Here is a 21,356-nt window from a genome sequence, read left to right on the forward strand (position 1 = left end):
TGGAGAGCCTTGGGGAGGATCAAGCTTCCTGAAGTCTGTTCTCAGACTTCCCCAAGACTACATGTCCCGCCATCAGCTCTAGGTAGTTCTGGAAATGACGAAAACATTGGAAGCAAACTGCCTTGTCATCAAGTTCCTTGGTTGTGTCTTATGGTTTCATTAGAAGTGTCTTACAGTTTCATGAAAAGTCAATGTGAGAAAGGATTTTCGACTCCCTCAGTGAGAAGCCACAAGTCAGATTTCTCCAAACACCACAGTTTCTTTTTGAGATGTCAGAATAAGGCCTTTGGTTTCATGTGTTTGTAAAGATGAGCCCATCTGGGGTTAGGGGATGTGCTCTCTCAAGTGGAGGCAGGCAGGCAGTGGGCAGCTGGGCATGGCCCTGAAATTTGTTTCCCCTCGTCCGGGGTTCTGTGAGGTGGTCTCTGACTCTAGTTGACTGAACTCCGGTTTGTTCACAGTGTGTCCCAGTGGCAGATTTGGGAAAAACTGTGCAGGCGTTTGCACCTGTACCAACAATGGCACCTGCAACCCCATCGACAGGTCCTGCCAGTGCTACCCAGGCTGGATTGGCAGCGACTGCTCTCAGCGTAAGTCGTGTTGGAGAACAACCGATCGATTTCCTGTGTTTTAGAATTGAATGATGAGAGTCTATGTGATCAGGAAAGAATATATGACCGTGATCATTTATTAGAAGTATTATAGTTTTTAAATTCAGAGCCCTGTATAATGACCTAGCAATATCTACCAATAAATTGATGTGACTCTTTGGGGAATACCTAAACTTGTAACGTTTTTTCTTATTTACTGCTCAGTGACTCTCCATCCATTGATTTTTTTTTTTTTTTTGACACAAGGCTCCATGTAGCAAAGACTGGCCTCAAACTCACTATGGAGTCTAAGTTGACCTTGAATGTCTGCTTTTTGCCTCCACATCCTGAATGCTGGGATGACAGGTGTGCACGGCCATATTTGGTTTTATGCAGTGCTGGGAACTGAAACCAGGGCTTCAGGGATGCTAGGCAAGCGGTCTACCAACTGAGCCACATCTCTATGTAGACAAGTCTCTGTTTATCTAAGACAAAAGCAGACGTGTTTAGAGATCTATCTTTTTGGCGTGTATTCATCAGAAGACGTCATTATGGAGCCATGAAGGAATAGAATCAAAATGATAGGGATCTTAGAAGCTTCCTGGGCTCATGGGCAGATTGACTACTTTCCTACACCTCACTCACATCTCCCCAGGTGCCTCTCATTCTGCTCTTCAGATGGGTGCAGCACGACCCTAAGAGGAGTTATGTTGATGGCTTTAGACTACCCATGACATGAAAAGAGGACAGTGACCATACAGCAGACTTTGAAAGGCTCAGTTAGTGCATTTCCACAAAGTATTCAGCTTTTGACCAAGGACAGCGTATGTCTGCCCTTCTGCTCTTCATTACAGCTTACATGACCCATAATCAGCTCATATCAAATCTGACATGGTACACGCATGATAGGTCAAGGAATGACTCTGATGCTACATGGTGGTTTGCAGGCCGATGAATTCAAACTATAGAGTTATCAATCTATAAATATTAAGGGGTGAGCAATTTTTTTTTGTTTGAATGATAGTTTTGTGTTCAGTCATTCAGGTTGTCCCCCATTTCTGAGCTAAGAAAGCCTTTGGTGAAGGAATGTTTATTGTTATAGATAATTTCATAGCATGCGTTTTAATCTTTTGAGGGGGTGGAACTTCAGAAGTAACTGCCATCTACTTGAATCTGTGCCTGGCAGGGCTCTGATTCAGGTTGGCAGAGGAGCAGGTTGTCGACTAGGTACTCAAAATGAACAGTGGGGCTCAGGAAGGAAAACAAAGACACGATGTCACTGCTGGAGCATGATTGGTATAATTTGCTCCTTTAACACGTATTCTTTATTCTGGAAGTTGGTCACTTCCTCATTTGGAGGAGGAATGTGCTGGAAGGAACAGAAATGGGAACAGCACTGTGAATGGAGACAATGGCATGGCCTGTCCCCATAATCACTCCAGAGGAAACTGATGTATTTGGCAAGCCTTGCCTCTCTTGGGGACCATTGGTTTCGCTGATCCCCTACGGGCCCATCTTAATATTTCTTCTTGGCTGATGATCAGCTAGTTTCAAAAGAGGAAAGTCCTTCACCATGCAAACAGAGACTCTGAAGACTAATGGAGTGCATTTAAAGGGGCAGGTATCCTTGGCAAAATGACTATCGGAAGCCTTGCCTCTATATTTACGTTTGGGAATGGAAAATTTGAGTGATCTTTATTTCCAATCTCTGATCACAATTGACATGGGGAGTAAAGCCTGCTGCAAGTGGCCAACTTGGAAAAATATGCTCTGGGCAGAAGACAGTTTATGAAGCTTATTAAGCATCATTGGCAGTAGCCTGTTTGGGGATGGCGAGATTACTCTGGTTTAAAGCTTGGGCTGTTGAATTATGAGGACTGGAGTTTGGATCCCAGTACCCTCAAAACAAACTGGGGGAATGTCCCATAAACACTTGTAACTCCACCCCAGAGCCCTCTTCTGATATCCATGTAGACACAGATGTGCATGCCTGCACACATATTACAATACACTCACACAGACACATAAACACAACTAAAGTAAGTAAACATAAAAATTAAAGAAATGGAATTAGGGAAATTGGGTGACAGAAAACAGAGCTGAACTTTTCTTTTTTTTTAGAAATGGGGTGTTGGGGGTAGAGAGTGCTATATGCAGCATCGGGTGGGCTGGACATTAGTTATCTTCATCCTTAGCCTTCAGAGTGAAGCCATGCTTACGTATCAAAGAGCAACTATCACTGTAAGCTGCATGACCTTGGACAAGGTCCTGTTCCCCACTATTGAGCCAAAAGTTCTTCATCTGTAATGCATGCCTTCTTAGAAAACCCATCCTAGCAGTCCTATGGACTATGAATGTCAGCTGTCATTTTTCTCTTGCTTTTTGGGTAAAATTGGCACATATGTTTATGGGAAATACTTTTCATTTTAAAACTACTTCAGGTTCATTTTTTTTATTGCTCCACATTCTCAATTAGATAATAAGTTCAAAATGATAAGTAGGCACCCTTTAAATATTTTCTTGAAGCTGCAGTATAAATAAAACTATTTGGGGGTGGGGGGAATCAAATTATTTTGCCCAGACTTGCTGTGGCCTTCAAATAGCTCTTCCACTGACAGTGACCACTGATGATTTAGTCATGTTGCCTGCTATTTCTTCCAATCAAAAATTTCTATGAATAAACTGATTCTTATAGCTGGTAACCTTAGCACATAATGTGAGATTCTAATGGCAACTCTGAAGCCTAGAGACCAGGACAAGATTGGAAAATCAAAGCCCTGAGCCCATGACCTAGGAGCCCCAAGGAAAATCAGAGCCCTGAGCCTGTGACCTAGGAGCCCTAAGGAGAATCAGAGCCCCAAACCCATGAACTAGGAGCCTCAAAGAAAATCAGAGCCCTGAGCCTGTGACCTAGGAGTCCCAAGGAAAATCAGAGCCCTGAGCCCATGACCTAGGAGCCCTGAAGAAAATCCCTCCTGAGCTGATCCTTACACAGTGTCACCTCCTAAGGGAGACTGGGTTTTAGGAGAAGCCCTCATCATTCTTGTCCTCCTCATCACATCTTATTTTTCCAGAGCTCTTCCCAGCACTGCTTTTCAGTTGACTGGTAGTTTTGCTACCTCGCAAAATAGAAGTGTTTAGAGAGCAGTTCGGACTCCCGTTTTGTTCTTTGTTCTTCCTTGGGTCCAGAACAGTGCTAGGTCTACAGTCGGTATCAACTGTGGTTTGTCTAACAATTGAATCTTTAAAGGAAGTCTTGCTCCCTCAAGTCCTTCTGAAGCTGTGTGTGTGTGTGTGTGTGTGTGTGTGTGTGTGTGTGTGAGCAATGTTGGTAGTTATTGTGACCAGCATTGTCTTGTGGGTTTAGCACAGCGTTCAGTCTATCAGTTAAATTGTGAGTGTATTGTCCGTATTAGCGATATTAACCTAACACACGGAAGGGAGTTGGGGGATGGCATGTTCTGGGTGGGGCTGACCTGGAGACTCCAACTCATCTCTCCACATTTGCTGTGTGTGGTTTTCAGCCTGCCCTCCTGCCCACTGGGGTCCGAACTGCATCCATACCTGCAACTGCCACAATGGAGCTTTCTGCAGCGCTTATGACGGGGAATGTAAATGCACGCCTGGCTGGACGGGGCTCTACTGCACGCAGAGTAAGCAAGGAACCTTCCCAGGTTCACCAAGGGGGTGGGGCATGCCCACCAAGGAAATATCCTCTGCTTGTGTGTCTCATGTTAGGTCAGTGAGGGCTCCTCCCAAAGTCACCCACTCAATGACCTCTAGATAGTGCCCTTTCTCTGAGTGTTTCAGAACACTTATATTCCAGATCTCCTTCAGCTAGCTCCACTGAGGTGGAGCAAGCGATGTGCGTAATTCATTTCTAATGTATAAGTGATTTCCCTTTTCTCTTTTTTACCAGACTGTATTTCTGTGCATGAAATCCTTTCATTTCTTCTGACTGTACAAGTGCGGGGATAATTGATGGGGATTAGGAAGTAGGTAGAGCTACCCACCTCACAGCTTAACTTACTGTGTGCCCACAGAGAAAATGAGGTTTACCTACAGGAATCAGCCAACTCCAAATGCCTGGCCCGCCTCCCACGGTGTCTGATTCAGTGTGTCTGGACTAGGACCTCTGAATGTGCATTTCTGTCCGTTGGTGATAACGTCAGCCCAGGATCATGTTTGAAAAAACATTCCTCTAGTTCTTATCATAGCCCATATCTCATACTGCCCTTTAATTTTCCCCACGTGTTTTTTTAGTATCATAACATGCAATGTGCAAGCATCCCCCAGATGCACACATCGTGGAGAAGTGCCCTACGGCTTCAGTCAAGGGAAGTGACAAGCCAGGAAGGCATTTGTTATGGCTATTACCAATAGTGGCATAACTTTACCACGTTGAGGGAAAAAGATGAGGTAGAAAGCAGGTAATTCCTATTAAGTGCTAACTTGTAAGTATAATAGAGAATAGCTGGAAGAAGACTTCTAGAAGTTTCTAGGAGGAGAGATGGCTATTGACCCAAGATTTGAAAGACAGAATCGGCAAGGGCAAATTTGAAAGCTATTCTCTAAAGATTATGCATCCATAAAGATGTCTGAACTCCTTATGGGGAAAAAAAAAAACAGTGAGGTCATTTATCATTCTAAAAAGCAGGGGAGACTTTAAACAGAGAACCCTTTTAAGTGGCCAAAGCATGACATAGTGGTACCTGCATGGGTCTGGTCTTACCATAGCCCTGCCTGCCACTTACTAGCTGTGTGGTGGGATACTCAAGGCTTAGTTCTTATCTGTAGCATAGGAAGACCCACCTCTGTATTTTCAGGCCACTAAAGAGCAAATGACCGAATGAAGGTTAAGGATCCAGTGCAGAGTGGGTGTCAAACAAATATAGGATATGGAGGATGTCATTACAAGCTGGCATCTGGGATCTGTGTGTCATTCCGGCTTCGGAAAATTTGAGCTTTCCTTAAATGGCAAAATAAAAGGCATGGGCAATATTTGGAAACAACTGAGGAATCTGCCTGGACTGAAGCTTTCATTGTGCCTAAAGCACCCTTGCAGAGCAGCTGCTGATGCATGTAAGCCGAGAGAGCGTGTGTGTGTGTGTGTGTGTGTGTGTGTGTGTGTGTGTGTGTGTGTGTTCTGCCCCAGGCTCCTGGTGGTGTAAGCCTTAGAAGCTGGTCAGCGGTGTGAAAACTTAAAGGCCTTTCCAAAGCACCCCTGAAACACAGTTGTTTTTTTTCCTTAAGCATTCTACCACATTTATTGGATAATGCTGACAACATGATTTAAGTTAAAAACAGATACAGTGGGCAGGACTAGTGGAAGAATTCGAGTCTTTTTGTACTAGAGGTAAAAGCATGCAGACAGCCTAAATACAAAGTACTCACTTCAGCCCAGGGAACTCAAATCCAGGATTCTAGAAACTGCGTGGAGATGGAAGGGAACCCCACACCCTTCATGGGCTCCAAGGAGCTTTGTAGGAAGACACCAGTGGTGGTTACGCTGACAGCTGGGAAACTCTCCTGCCTCCTGCTTGTACACTACAATCTCCTTGCGGGAGCCCAGCCTCGAGACCCCTGTGACAGCTGAGATGTGTGGGAAAGCCTTCACTCTTCCACAGTATCCGAAGTCCTTCCAGTTCCACCGCAAATGCACGCAGGCAGGAGCCCAGTTTCTCACAGGCAGCCTTGTGACTGCTACTGTCCTCCCTCCTCACACAGGATGCCCTCTGGGGTTTTATGGCAAGGACTGTGCACTGATATGCCAGTGTCAAAATGGAGCTGACTGCGATCATATCTCAGGGCAGTGTACCTGCCGCACAGGATTCATGGGACGGCACTGTGAGCAGAGTGAGTACGCTGCGTGGCGTCACGGGGCCCCTGGATCACCTTTCTCAAGTGCCCAGAGATGCTAATTGTTTGGGCAATGGTTAGCTACCGGCACAGTTGATTTCCCCCTCTCAAGACCTCCCTGCTAGAATCCTGCTGGATGTCTTTCCTCCAAATTCTGAGTGACTACCCAGCAATCTGAGTGGAAGTGGAGAAACTATAGGAATGAAAGCAAGCCCAACTTTTCGATTATGTTTTCCCTGGCTTTCCCTCCCTCTCTTATTTTTGGAACATGGTGGCTTGGAGGCTTAACAGAGATAGAGATGGCCAGTCTCCCTCCATGGCAGCAGTGAACCCAGACTCACATCGGAGGACAGAACACTGGTTAGGAGAAGTGCTGGGGCCTGGAGCCAGCTCCAGGAACTAGTGTGGGAATGAGTCCAGGCAAACGTTGCCACCCTTTGACGACGATTTTTACTCTTTCCACTAACAAATTGTCATCTGAATCTTAATCTTCAAGACAACACACTGCTGCCTTTACATTTTTTATTTTAGTCCCACTCAGGGAGAATAGACTGAAGGAATTATCCATCTTTGTTGTTTTAATTTCCACCCCCCACGAACGATGCCTCTGCTCACAAAGTTTCAAGAACGTTAGCCTTAAATGGAGTATGTAAGATGAGCATACCTTTCATTTCCTCTGTGACTTTTGTACAGTACTGAATACAATAAAGGCCAAAGCTGTGTGAGGCATAATCTTTCGTGCTAAAAGCCCTGAGGCAGGGCAAAATGAGAGATCGCCACTAACGAATGCATGTATTCTTGGGAAGGTGGCTCCAAAGGTGATTCGGTCTAGAAATGGTATGACCTGGACAGGTGGGTGGGTGGAATTGACATTCCTCCTCTCCATTCCAACTTTATAGCCCCGGGGCAGCTTAGAGGTCTCAGCCTTAAGTGCTAATGCATAACATGTCTATGTGGAACCTTCCTCCTGCAAATACAGCAAGAGCCACCTAGAGCCCGTTCAAGACAAAGACAGCACAATGTTAGCTTTGCATCACTGTTCCAGGTGATCATAAAACAGATACAATGCAGAGTCACAGAGAGTTGCATGTGTAGCAATCTCTATGTGTATAAATGCCTGCTAAACCTAGACCTAGAAATCAGCACAGGCTCTAAACAGATTTGCATGCAAATGCCAGGCAACCAGCTCAGGTCTTATTAAGAAAAACCTCTTCAGTGCTTCCATAATTTCTCTGAACATGGAATTAAAGTGATGAAAGTGTCTGTGTTTTTTAAGCTCGCTCCCAATGCTCCTTAAAAACAGGAATCCTGGTGGCCAGACCTGATAGCGATAGCACATCGCCCCCTGCTGTTCACTTTGCAAACAACATCTGTGTTGAAGATTTTCAGAGTGAAATCCCATCCCCCTACACTGTTCTTTTTAAATTATAATATATCGTAAGAATCGTACTGTGTTAGACTCTGAGACTATACTGGGTCATTCTATGTCAAGTGAAATGCTTACCTAGAATATAACTCAATCTGCTCCCAATTCAAGCTAATCCAAGTAAGAACGTGTCTTCAAGAGGGAACTCCAGAGCCTATATAAAATATGTGTATTCTCAAGAGATTATCTCTAGTTCTCAAGGGATTATCTCTAGTTCTCAAGGGATTATCTCTAGTTTGCACTTTTCAGTCAAGTTCCTTCTGACCCACAGATCTGACTGTACAAGTCACATCAGTTTTCTTTTCATGTTTTCATGGGTTCCATGAGGGTCCCACAGACCCTCTACCCATGCAGCAGAGCAGTGGGCATCCAGCAGGCAAATGTGTTAGGAGTTGAGCCATAGTGTTCACGGGCTCAGTCCTGGGCAGCAGGACTGTGAACCCCACCATGGCTCGAGGACCACCATTGAGCTTCCCATACCTCGGATGGCACAGGTCTGCCTAAGCAGGAACCCATGGAGAGGACCCACCACCTGATGCACAGAGCACACCGAAGAAGACAGCCTTGGTATGTATGGGCTCCCAAGACTTGGGAAACAGAGTGGTTTCATTTCCTCTCCAGAATGCCCCTCGGGAACATATGGCTATGGCTGTCGACAGATATGTGACTGTCTCAACAACTCCACCTGTGACCACATCACTGGCACCTGTTACTGTAGCCCCGGATGGAAAGGGGCACGCTGTGATCAAGGTAAAGTCCTGGTAAATAACAAGGACCGCCCCCTTGAGGGTGGCCACTGTGTACACTCGGTACTAAGTGCTTTTGCTTGTGTTGTATGTGTGGTCTCATAAAAACTCATATGGCCTAAGGGGTTATTTATGTGGTTGCTGGGTGGGAGTCTTACTTTGGCTGTCTATAATAGATAAGGAAACTGGCTCAAAGTTGGAGAAGTCAGACACTGTCCCCAAGGTCACACAGCTAGTTCTCAGAATGTCACAGCTTTGATGGCCTGCTTTTCTTATTCTAAAATTCATGAATTTCCTGGGATTTTTTTTTAGATTTGTTTAGGCATAACTGACATAGAAAACCACATACATTTAACTACAGTTTTCTAAAATCTGTATATATCCCTGGAATCCCTGAAGTAACCACCACAATCAAGATAATACCCATCACTCTGTTTTCTCGTGGCCTTCTCTGTCACCTCTTCACTAGTTTGCAGGAAAGCACTGCTCTTTCTGCCACCATTTACATTTTTCTAGAATTCCACGTGGAAAGAATCACATGGTACTCTTTTTATACCAGGTTTTGTCTAGTTACCATAAATATTTTGAAATTGAAAATGTGTTTTTAGGCAAATCAATAGATCACTTCTTTTGCTGCTGTGTAGTATTGCAGTGAATAGATATACCACACTCTGTGGACATCTGGATGGTTTTCAGAGTCTGGCTATTCCTAAGCCTGCTGTGAATAATGAATGCCTGTCTTCACATGGCACATGCTTTCATTTCTTCTGGGTTAAACACTCCAGAGGAGAGTGACTGAACTGGACAGCAGCATTATATTTAACTTTTAAAGAAATGTACATCTATGTTGCTTTAGCTAGGGAATGTATCATAATCATCTGGAATTATTTGTCAAATATATTTTTCATGGAAGCACTTGGATAGTTCTGTCTAGAGCAGAGGGTCCTTTGAGAATGTTCTTCTGATGGTTCTGAGCATGACTTCCACCAGGAAATTTGAGTTTAATGAGTAAAGGTCCAAGTATTGTTACCAGGAACTATCAAGAAAAATCTTTCTGCTATTCAAAATAGTTTTTCAGAGGACGGTATCTCTAGCAGTACAAGGAGCCTTGGACTGGGCTTATATTGGAGCTGTGCTTGTTTAGAAGGCAGATCATTCTTAAAAAATGCTCAGGATAAGTGAAAAGATTGGGTTAGACAGGAGGCATTTAGGATTTATTCCTGTGTAAGGTCAGTACTAGATAATACATAAAACAAACCAAAAATTAGATAAATCATTATCCAAGCCTAATTGCCAGTTTGTGTTTTATCTGAAATACACGAGTAGCTCTTAACCCCAGTCCTGAATTTCAGGGTTCACACTCTGTCTCCTGGGAGCTCAGAGTCAGAAAGGGAGAAGGAAGAATGTCTGTCTTTCCCCTTCTCTGTTTCCAAGTTAATGTCTCGTGGCATGAAAATACCCAGGCATTAGGCCAGTGGGAGTGTTCATGTTTTGTTTTATTTTAAATAGAGACCAAACCTTCATGTGGCCCGTCATCACCCACACTCAGCTTGTTTCCCCCTTCTCCTAGCTGGTGTCATCATTGTGGGCAATCTGAACAGCTTAAGCCGGACCAGCACTGCCCTGCCCGCTGATTCCTATCAGATCGGCGCCATTGCGGGCATCATCATCCTTGTTCTCGTTGTGCTCTTCCTGCTGGCACTGTTCATTATCTACAGACACAAGCAGAAGAGGAAGGAGTCCAGCATGCCAGCGGTGACCTACACCCCCGCCATGAGGGTCATCAACGCAGATTATACCATTGCAGGTAGGGCTGTAGTGCGCGGAGGCATGCCCTTCCTTGGAAATTCAGGCTTCGCCTGCTTCTTTGGCATTTGGTGTTTGGTTGTGGGTCCATTGTATCTGGCAGTTTTCTATGAGGTGACCACACCTTTGGAAGAGGTACCTGTACCTAGAGATGTGGTTTACGCTTCAGCAGTAGTAAAACTATCACTTTCATTTTTTTCAGAGGTTTTTGAAAAAGATTGTGTGTGTGTGTGTGTGTGTGTGTGTGTGTGTGTGTGTGTGTGTGTGTGTGTGTGTTCAGGTGCCTGTGGAAGCCAGAAGAAGTAGTCAGATCCCCAGCGGAGCTGGAGTTAACAGATGGTTGTGAGCTGCCCAACATGGGTGCTTGGAATCTTGGAATTGAACCTGTGGAAGAGCAGCAAGCCATCTTAACCACTGAGCCACCTTTCTAGCCCTTCTGTGAGGATTTTTAAATTGGGGTCAATGAATGGTTGCTTTATAGCTAGGCAATTTCATTTGTGGATAGAATCTGCTGAACAGCCAATCCCAAATTCTGTCCTCTGTGAATGGGGAGGAGAAAAAGAGAGAGAGAGAGCGAGGTCTCTGGCGTGACTGCTTCCCCTGGCATCCTCCATCCTGCCCGTATCAGTAACTGTAGATAGCCAAGTTATAAAGGAGACAAGCCCGAGGTATTAGCAAGAACCAAGGCTGTCCGTTATAAAACCTCCGTTGGATCCATTCAACCATCAAAAGGAGTAAACTCTTAAACTGGGGAAGTTAAAATTCTTACTCAGTCTTGAGCAGTTACTGAAGGCCCTGCCTGTATGCTTATAAATATTGTGATTCTGGGGGAATATGCAAAATAGGCAATTTACATAAGAGTATATTTTCAGTGCAGAATTATTGTGTCAAGAAATCGCGTGTGTTTAAAGAAGCAAATGGGTGTAGCTGTTGTAGTTTCGGATGATGCTGTATCTGTCTTACAGGCTCCGAAGCTAAGAGCAGTCATCTGTGGATGCATTCATAATTTCCAGAGAGGCAGTAGCTGGTGCCTGCTCTTCTCGGGGCTTTGATGAGTAGGGTGGGTAGGAGAGGAAAACATCTGTACTATCGTCTTGGTTTAACCACTTCCTCTCTTTTTGCAGAAACCCTGCCTCACAGCAATGGTGGAAATGCCAACAGCCACTACTTCACCAATCCCAGTTACCACACACTTAGCCAGTGTGCCACATCCCCTCATGTCAATAACAGGGACAGGATGACCATTGCCAAGGTGAGGGGAAAAATGTCTCAAGAATCAGAAAGTGGGGAGAGGAGAGAGACAAGGAACACACATTCATGAGGGCTGCAGCTTGCCACGGCTGCTCTAGCTATTTCGTGCATCTTGTGCACTTGATTCTTCCTAAACTATCCTTTGAGTGTGTCTAAGCATCTCCAGGGAACTCACCAGGGGCTTAGAATGGCTTCCGGTCTCTTCCACTGCTGCCGTGTGCATGAAGTTTTCTCTGTTAACAGTCCTCACTGTGTTCCTAATTTTACATGAGATTAAAACTGTGTCTCGTGCTGATGCTAATGAAAACATGAATTCCTATGGGGAAATCACCAGGTTTATCTTTTCTGACGACTTATATTTCAGTGTCCTCCCCAGGATGCTCTGAGTTCCAAACTCACCTTCCCACTGTGCCCACCTCTGCCCCCAGTCTCCATTGTCTGGCTTACTACTGTCCAGCTCTCTGTTAGGGAAAGAAGAATAGAACAAAAGAGGGGGCAGGGATTGAAGTTAATTAATCCTCTGTCATTATGGACACTGCTGGTTTTTCATAGTGGCACCTGAGAGTTCAATAGTACTTCACATTGCCCAGATACCATAGTCATCATCCCACCCCGTCTCGTACAGGTTCTCACGCTCATGTTTATGCCTACCAGCACTGCCAAGGCACTGGGGACCCCATGGCATCATGGAGACACTGATAGAAATTAGACCCACAATTTTTTTTCTTCAATTTAAAATTCACCATTTATAATTTGTGGGGGGCCTGAACCTATGTCTCTGTTCAGGGCACCATCTGTGGGAGGCCTGCTCCCACCTTTTAAGAGGGTTCCTATGAGGAGGAGAGAGGAATAAGAAATATTAGGTAGAAGGATAGGCCTAGCCGGTGAGAAGAAAGACAGAAACACAGGTTAGCTTCGGGAGGACCTGCATCAAAACCCAACGGCCACAAACTTTATTCAAAAGAGCTTTTTATAACAATGCCAAGGGGCAAGGCAAAAGACCTCCCCCTTGCTAGATACAGCCAAGTGTGGACCCTTCCAAACACCTGCGAATCACACCCGTGGTCATCCCCTCATACAGTCCTGCTGGGTAAAGCAAGCTCAGATCTCACTAGGAAACCTCTGTGGGCTCCCACAATAATTCAAATGAAGTCTAATTGGTAAAAGGTGACAGTGTGAGATGAAGCCCTTCAGGTAGTGGGGACTGAGGGATGTGCACTCAGCATGCCAGGAATGGATCACCTCACCTCTTTTTCACCTCCCCTCAAGGGGACGTCTTGCGATCAACCCCAAAATTGCTTTCTCCCAGCGTGGTCTCCTCTTAAATCTTGTTTTTTTTTTCATAGTCGAAAAACAATCAGCTCTTTGTGAATCTTAAAAATGTGAATCCGGGGAAGAGAGGTGCTTTGGTGGACTGCACTGGGACTCTACCAGCCGACTGGAAGCAAGGTGGCTACCTCAATGAGCTTGGTGAGGCCCACAAGTGCATGCACATTCTTGATAATCTAAGCACTCATTCTGCTTCGAGCGTGTAACCATCCACCAGAAACACACACCCAATCCAAATAACGGAATTATGTCTAACACCTCTACAGGGCTTACTATTAGCCTTAATGTCTTATTTGTTCAATGAACACTGATTGAGTTATTATCTGGCTCCAGAATCAACAGACAAGCATCTCTGCCTGCTAGTAGCTTCATCCACATTAACTCAGTTCTCACGAGAACTTTGATAGGTAGTCCTCAGCTCCATGTGACAGTTAAACGAATGAGCCATAAAAAACTGGAGGAGTTCTGTATGGCCCAGTAACATGTTTTTAAAATCTGTTAGAACTGGCCTTTGAACCCTGTAGCACAAATCTTAACAGGTCTTATTAATAAAAATAAACTTGAAGCTGGGTATTGGGGTAAATGCTGGAAGATCAGAGAAGCAGAACAAGCCACAGCCACCTCACCTTGCCAGTTCCTCAGCTGATCCTGTTTCCTCAGACTGGAAGCCTCTGAGTCCTCATCCAGAATGAATCTCAGCTGAACTGTTGCTCAAAAGCCTAAAAGCTTAACCAGGCTCTAGTTCCTCATCCTCATGCCTTAAATACCATTCTGCTTTCTGCCATCACTTCCTGGGATTAAAGGTGTGAGTAACCATGCCTGGCTGTTTCCAGTGTGGCCTTGAACTCAGAGATCCAGACTGATCTCTGCCTCTGGAATGCTAGGATTAGAGGCGTGTATGCCACCATTTTCTGGCCTCTATATCTAGTGGCTGTTCTGTTCTCTGACCCCAGATAAGTTTATTAGGGTGCACAATATTTTGGGGAACACAATATCACCATAGAACCCTGTCAACTTTTGCCATGGTGGAGGATCCGCTTTGTTCCCTCTTACTATTGAATACCACATTCAACATCTCTCCCCCTTTTTACGTGTGGAAACAGTCATGATATTAGTGGTCCTCAAGCCTTTTGCGAACAGGATGGATCTATATTCTCAAATACTATTGAATACCTGAAAGGGCCCCCTGCTGATGTAGACTCTGTCTACTTGATAGTTACTATATTGCAAATTAAAAATTAAGAAACTTAAAAATAATTATTTTAGCTAATTTGTAATAATAATCTCATTTCATAGCACTAAGAGTATATTATAAAACTGCATTCTCCTTCCTCCCACCCCTGCCTTAAGAAGGCAGGGCTCGGCCTTATGGATTTATTTCCTGTCTGGCTTAAGAGCAAAAAGCCAAATTATCACGTTTGCGTTGCAACCCGTCAGTCAACTGTGGAGCTCATACTGTAGAGCTCCAGGGAAAGGCTGTTCTACACTTGAAAGAGAACTAAAATGGCAGACCAGTAATACCATCTTACTATGAAATCGTTTCAATTTTGAGACCCTCCTGATCAGGAATTGTGGGTGCCAGCTTCTAGGATACACCACCCAGCACACGGTGCAGTTTGCTCGTTAGTTTGAGGAAGATTAACAATCCAGTAATGAACATGCATGCACTGCCTTTGTACTGGGTTCGTTCTGTTGCTGTGATAAAAAACCTTTAGCCAGAAGCCATTTAGAGGAGGACAGGGTTTATTTCATCTTACACATCCAGGACACAATCCGTTAGAGAAGTCAGGGCAGGAACCTGACGCAGAAGCCATGGAGGATGCTCCCCCACCCTCGCTTGCCCTCCATTCTCCTCTCTTCCTTCCCCCTTTCTCTCCCTCTCCCCACATCACCATTCTCTGCTTTTAACTAAGTTCTTAACATCTCTTTGAGAGACTAAAAATAAAAGAGTCCTGCAATGCTTACAGCAGGACTGATGCTGATGTTGTGATGATAACTTAAGTGTTACAGTAATTGAAACTTCATTCCTTTATATGGTGCTTCAAAGTCTACAAGGCGCGCGTGTGTGCATGCGTGCGTGTGTCTTCTATTTCACTTAATGGTGAGAATAGCTGTGTAAGGCTAGAGTGCAGGTTTTGGAGAAGAGAAAACTGACACTTAGCTCTAAGTCCTAAAGTTGTGCACCGAGGGAGTGATGGAGCTACGTGCTTTGGCTCCTGCGTGCTGCATTCCTCTTCCCCTGATGGCTCCAGTGCCAGCCTTGTTTCCTGTTCAGCACTAAATGTGTAATGTAGCATTTACATCACATAAAAGGGACTAGAGGGGCCTTCCTGTCTCCTCGGGAATGCGAATGCCATGGATTGGTGATTCCAGTCCGATGCTCTGTCGAAGGGGAATGAAACTAAATTCATTGGTTTCAGTGTTTACATGTTCTCACTGCCAACAGATTTCATTTTTCCCAGGGTGAGCAGGGCTATTTATTCCAAACCAACCCCCATCTCCATGATGTCCAGATATTTGAGAACAAGACAACTACTTGTTTTGTCTAGGTAGATAAATGCCCCCCCCCAAAAAAAACCTGGAAAAGTCAACAATTTCAAATAAAAGTTAATAAAAAAATTGTCAAGATCCAACATTGATAAAGTGTTAAGTCAACATACTTATAATGGAGATGATGCTATAACTGAACACTAGTTGCTGAGAAAACGGTGTGAAAACCATCAGACCCTTGAAGGAGCTGTTAGAGTGTGAAAGGTCTAGCCTTGGGTACATCCTTCCTGTTATTTAGCTTGATTCAGGTTTGCCGGTTCCTCTCTGCTTGTCCCTTTGTTCCTACATAAGTTCCTCAGCCTTTTCCAAAGCCCTGCAAACAAGCAGGTGGATGATGAGGTGAGTGTGTCCATACGTACTGCCCACTTGGGTCCAACCCTGGCCATGACTGATGTGGTATAAAGATTATTGAGCAGAGCTGTGGTGGCTCACTTTGGAGCAATCATCTGCTTTGATTTGAGATGTGGGGCATGTTTCCTTTTACTTTCAGTCCTCATGGGCTGGTTCTCCCTTCCTCATTACAGGTGCATTCGGACTTGACAGAAGTTACATGGGAAAGTCCTTAAAAGGTACGGTGTAAGTCTGAAGAAGTATCTCAGAGACTGGAGTAATTTTTAAAACAAGCAAACATGGAATCGCCAAGATGACCTAGAATTTTCCATGTGACAAGTCACTGTACTAAGACGCCAACATGTTTGATGGGCATGGAGAGAATGACTATAGGCACATCTGTTTTGGGGGGCAAATGTTCCAGTTTTCTGAGGGGATACTCCCATTTTCTTGAAATGAAACAATGTCTGGGGAAAGAGAAATGTGGCCTGGGAAATAGCTGGAAATAAGAAGGGATCAGTGTGGTCATTTGATGATTAACACCGGCCCTTCACAATGACTTTGAGCAATAAGCTATCCAGTACTGAGGAGTTTCCATGGTACAAATGCCCCTCTTTCTACGATATTAGAAATATCCTGTGTTTCTGGGGCCATCAGCTCCTGGTTTATTGATTTAAAGGCTTTAATTAGTAAATGTTCTCATAGTATCAGAACAGAATTAATTGTATTTGAATGTGATCATCGAAATGAAATCAGACCCTTGGCATTTTTCTTGGTTATCCCTTTAGAGGGGAGCTAAAATTACTTTACAGATGGGCAATTTCATAGCAAATTGTCTTCAAAATGAGTAGAGAGTGCACATTGTTTTCAGCACATACTGTTAGAGAAACCTACCCATAAAGAAAAATAACTAATCTGCCCAAGGAAATTATCACCAAGAAATGATGTTGCCCATGAACTGCACTTATTCCTTTCCTTTCGTCTCTCTTGTCAGATCTAGGAAAGAACTCTGACTATAACTCCAGTAACTGTTCCCTAAGCAGCTCTGAAAACCCATATGCCACGATTAAAGACCCACCTGCACTCTTGCCTAAAAGCTCTGAGTGTGGCTATGTGGAGATGAAGTCACCAGTACGGAGAGACTCCCCCTACGCAGAGATCAATAACTCAACGTCAGCCAACAGGAATGTCTATGAAGTTGGTGAGTTCTCTATCCACATAAAGAACCTTAGCACAAGACCATTTGAAACAATTCTAAGTAGGCCCCTATTCTGTATGTGGTTGTGTTTTTTTTTTTTTTTTTTTGGTTTTTCGAGACAGGGTTTCTCTGTGTAGCTTTGCGCCTTTCCTGGGACTCACTTGGTAGCCCAGGCTGGCCTCGAACTCACAGAGATCCGCCTGGCTCTGCCTCCCGAGTGCTGGGATTAAAGGCGTGCGCCACCACCGCCCGGCCTGTGGTTGTGTTTTACAGAGATCGTATTAATTGATGTTAAATGAATTTGTCAGGAAAACAACATTTAGCAAATTAAAAATAATTGCCCTCATCTCCCACACGACCATCATCTTTTGTTTTATAACCATAATAAATATTTCAGCACACATGTGGAGGAGCATATGTATCATATTAGTTAATACAGCAGGTACGTCAAAACAGATGACCCAAGTGGACCAAACAGGTGGCTCCATTTCCTGGCGGTATCCGTGACATTCACTTAATACTTTTGGCAGAATTGGACCATTTTTATTTTAAACTTATTTAATATGTCAGATGTATTCTCATATGAATCTGATATGAATTTGCAGTAATTAAATATAAAATGACACTTATTTTGAGTGCCTTCTGTGAATGCCATTTGGGAAAAGGCAGAACACACTGCAGCCAATGTTGACTAGATAGTAGGACTATATCTTTTAGTCTCTCTGTCTATATTTATTGTATAAAAATGTCTTCTTAATGGAGAAACCATAGTGAACTTATTTCTTTATTTATAGTCGGTGATAGCATCCCCCAAGTGTTCTTTGAGGGCACCACACTAAGATGAGAACTCTGCTCAGTGTTTAAGGCTGTAAACATGTTGAGTATTTCCATAAATTGAGGTAACCTCTAAGAACACTTTCACCTGTAGAGTCAGGGTCTTGGACTAGGTTATTCTCAAGGTGTTTTGAGACAGTGATTCATATTCATGGTTTCTGCACATCTTCTTGACTTCTTCACCCTTTTCTCTGAACACTATTTCTGGGTGCCAGTTGGTTGAAAAACTATAGAGTTCTCTTCCCGGTAAGATTATGAAAGATATTGGTTTTTTTTTCAAACTGTTTCCCTAGATTTTTATATAGTACTTCCTTTGTGTTTTATATTTGAAAGAAATAACATCATCCTTTAAAAATTTTCTCTTGCTGATAATTTTTTGCTGTTGTTGCTGGTTATTACAGAACCTACAGTGAGTGTTGTCCAAGGAGTATTCAGCAATAATGGTCATCTCACCCAAGATCCATATGACCTTCCAAAGAACAGTCACATCCCTTGCCATTATGACCTGCTGCCAGTGAGGGACAGTTCATCTTCCCCTAAGGGAGAGGATGGCGGTGGCGGCAGCAACAGCAGCAGCAGCAGTACCAGCACCAGCACCAGCACCAGCACCAGCAGCAGCACCAGCAGCGAATGACGTCAAAGAACTACTGGGTGAGCAATGGAACTCTTTCCATGCCCGCTGTCCGGGTCTCCATCTTCCAGCTGACGCTGCAGATGAAGAGAACCAATCCAATAAGCAGCTGTTGGACACGTACCAGAAAGCTCCCAGCTGGGGCTGACACCCATCTCGGTGTGTTGTAAACAGGTGGTGTGGAAGGAGAGAGCTTCACGATTTCTCATTGCTGTTAGGTTAGAAACGGCAGTACCAGTGACTTGCTCTAAGACGTTGGCTGATGGGGTGAGCTTGGCAGAACCTTTCAGAGACACAGACTTGAGGGGACGCTGTAATTATCCCCTGGGAAATTAAAATCTATTTGTTGTCCTTAGCATCACAGAGACACCCCTAGGATTGTTCAGGTTACCACACATTTACTTAATGAAGATGGGAATTACTAAGCATGTAGAAGACAAGGAATATAGTCCTGAGTCCTTCTTGCATAATTTTTTTTCCATTTGGATTCGGGATTGTAGGGATTGTATGAACATTGGAGGAAGCAGCCTGTCGGGTAGTAGGATTGCATCAACTTCGAATAAACGCTAGCAATGGGGGCAAATCTAAATACAAAATTTTTGTTTATAGAATGAGAAATGTACAATTAAAATTATTTTAGATATAGTATAAGTATTGCAGAAATCAATACATACATGTGGTATTTCTGTTTGACCTATGGCCCATGTTAGATTCACAGCATCATTCTAATCCCTGATTCCATCACGCCTATTTACCCTTCAGATTCATAACTTCTCAGTTATTCATAAATACAAAGACGCAATCGTTTTATTTTTGATTGAGTGAATGTGTGATGAGTGCAAAGGGTGTACATTTAAGGGTAAGATTCTTGGGTATGGTAAACCTTTAGTAGTACATGCTGTAATATAGACTTAGAGGAATGAGTTTACCTTAATTTTTCTCCTAGAAGTGACAGAGATATTTTTGTGTGTATTTGGGAAAAGGGCACTTTCCTTATTAATTGTTGATTTAGAGAAACTATGCTTAAGCTGGCCTTTTGCATTGCTAATGTGTCATGCACCCATTCCTCTTCAGTTTGTGTTTTCATTAAGTCGTTTATTCTATGTTTTGTAGTGTTTGGATTGTTAATGCAAGAATATGATATGGCCATTGTTTGCTACATCATTACCATTCATCAGTTGCTTGATAAAAATGCCTTTTTTTTGGAGGGAGGAAATGAAAATACACAATTTGAACCTATTAAATTGGTCATTACTAAAATAGTTTAGCAGCCATAGATGTGTAGCTGACCACTGAAATGGAAATTTCTAGAGTCCACAATGGAGCTCTTTTTTTCTGGTGTTAGTTCCCTGAGTCTTGATTAAACTCAGGAAGGAGGAGCAGTGGATACTACAGGCAATTTTACTGAAGACTACCATCATGGTTATCCATAACTGAGCATCTAAACTGGGATACTTCTAACAGGAAATGAGGGCATTACTAATAATCATCCTGCATTGGGTTTAAATATGGAGTGTTCCCAGGAAACTAGAACAGAGAATTGGCCAGTGTACACTATTGCAGATACATCTTTTCCCAAGGCTTTTATCCCATGAGAATGCCAAAGTGACACAAGAAAGCATCGCTAAACATGAGCATGCAGAGGAGTGGAAAGGCTGTGAGGGAATGCAGCATCATAACAGAATGCAGCAGTCGTTGATGTTTTAAAGATTTGAAACCATGCATGATATTCTGTTGCAGTCCATTTATAATTGTCTGCTACACACCCATCTACTAGTCGTAGCCAGAAAGTGTTGTCCTAGTCAGCCTTTGAGGTGGAATATCTAGTCATTTTGCATTTTACACCTGTGCCTGCCATGATGGGTTAATTTGGTCAGGTGGCTAATTCTGTAAGCTCACTTAGGACAATTGCTCTTTCATTATCTGGACCATATTTAGAAACAATTGATTTTTTTCCCAGTGGTTAAGCACTGGCTGATCCCTCGGGAACAAACGTCAGACAGACACATGGGTTAGCAGCCACAGGAGCTTCCTGGTTAAAAAACACAAAACAAAACATTGAGCACTCGCCCTTTTTCTCCTTAAATATTATCTCTTTTGAGCATGATGGTTAAGTTTGAGGTCTCCTGTTACTCTCTGGAGCTAGGTTTAAAAAAAAAAAAAAAGCTGTCTTTTCTCACTCTACCATTTGGAAAAAAAAAGAAAGAAAGCTTTGTGTGCAAAAGTGAGAGGGACTTCCATGGAAAACCTGCAGAGCAGATGAAGACTCCATGGCCATCGTAGGAAGTGGGGATGACATACAGTTAGCTACCCTGGAAAGCCCTGCCAATACCCATGTTTGAACACAAGCTGCTGTGTTCAAACAGTCCTGAACCAGTGTCCGAGGCAGAGCTTACCTAGCAGTTTACCTGAGACTTTTCCAAAGTCAGACCACGTCACAATTCAGCCTATAAAATCCCATGTTGTCTTTGGAGAGAAAGCAGAGTTGTCTAGATATTTTGCTGTCATTTCTCTCCAGTATCCTGTGACAGGAAAAAAAAAAAAAAAAGAGCACTGAATGAGTTCGGTGATGCCTTGCGAGAGACATCCATATGAGAATGTGATCCCAGCTGCTACTCTTTCCCTAGAATAGATATTTTAAAATTGTTATCATTTACTATATTTGTGCAGCATTATATCCGAACTTGCCCAAATGATAACACATATACTTGCTTTCATTAGGAGACTATTGATACCTGTGGTTAATTGTATGATAAGGAAATTTTCATAATTATTCAATGTTAGACACCAGCCCCTCCTCATAGAG

At 43.5% G+C, this 21,356-nt stretch overlaps 1 protein-coding gene across 2 annotated transcripts in view; it reads left to right on the forward strand.

The window, feature by feature from the left end:
- The window catches only part of Megf10 (multiple EGF like domains 10), a 161,901-nt gene extending 140,798 nt beyond the window's left edge, over positions 1–21,103 (forward strand). For both annotated transcript variants that reach the window (XM_052742216.1, XM_052742214.1), the window contains exons 16-25: positions 462–590; positions 4,115–4,243; positions 6,318–6,446; positions 8,497–8,625; positions 10,192–10,428; positions 11,552–11,679; positions 13,025–13,148; positions 16,082–16,126; positions 16,882–17,088; positions 18,321–21,103. In XM_052742216.1, coding sequence (XP_052598176.1) covers positions 462–590; positions 4,115–4,243; positions 6,318–6,446; positions 8,497–8,625; positions 10,192–10,428; positions 11,552–11,679; positions 13,025–13,148; positions 16,082–16,126; positions 16,882–17,088; positions 18,321–18,553 — 1,490 coding nt within the window. In that variant the 3' untranslated portion in view covers positions 18,554–21,103. The remainder of the gene's footprint in view (positions 1–461; positions 591–4,114; positions 4,244–6,317; positions 6,447–8,496; positions 8,626–10,191; positions 10,429–11,551; positions 11,680–13,024; positions 13,149–16,081; positions 16,127–16,881; positions 17,089–18,320) is intronic.
- The last annotated feature ends 253 nt before the right edge of the window (positions 21,104–21,356 follow it).

This window comes from Peromyscus californicus, unplaced genomic scaffold (assembly GCF_007827085.1).
Source record: "Peromyscus californicus insignis strain IS unplaced genomic scaffold, ASM782708v3 Scaffold_17__1_contigs__length_78620276, whole genome shotgun sequence".
Lineage (NCBI taxonomy): Eukaryota > Metazoa > Chordata > Mammalia > Rodentia > Cricetidae > Peromyscus > Peromyscus californicus.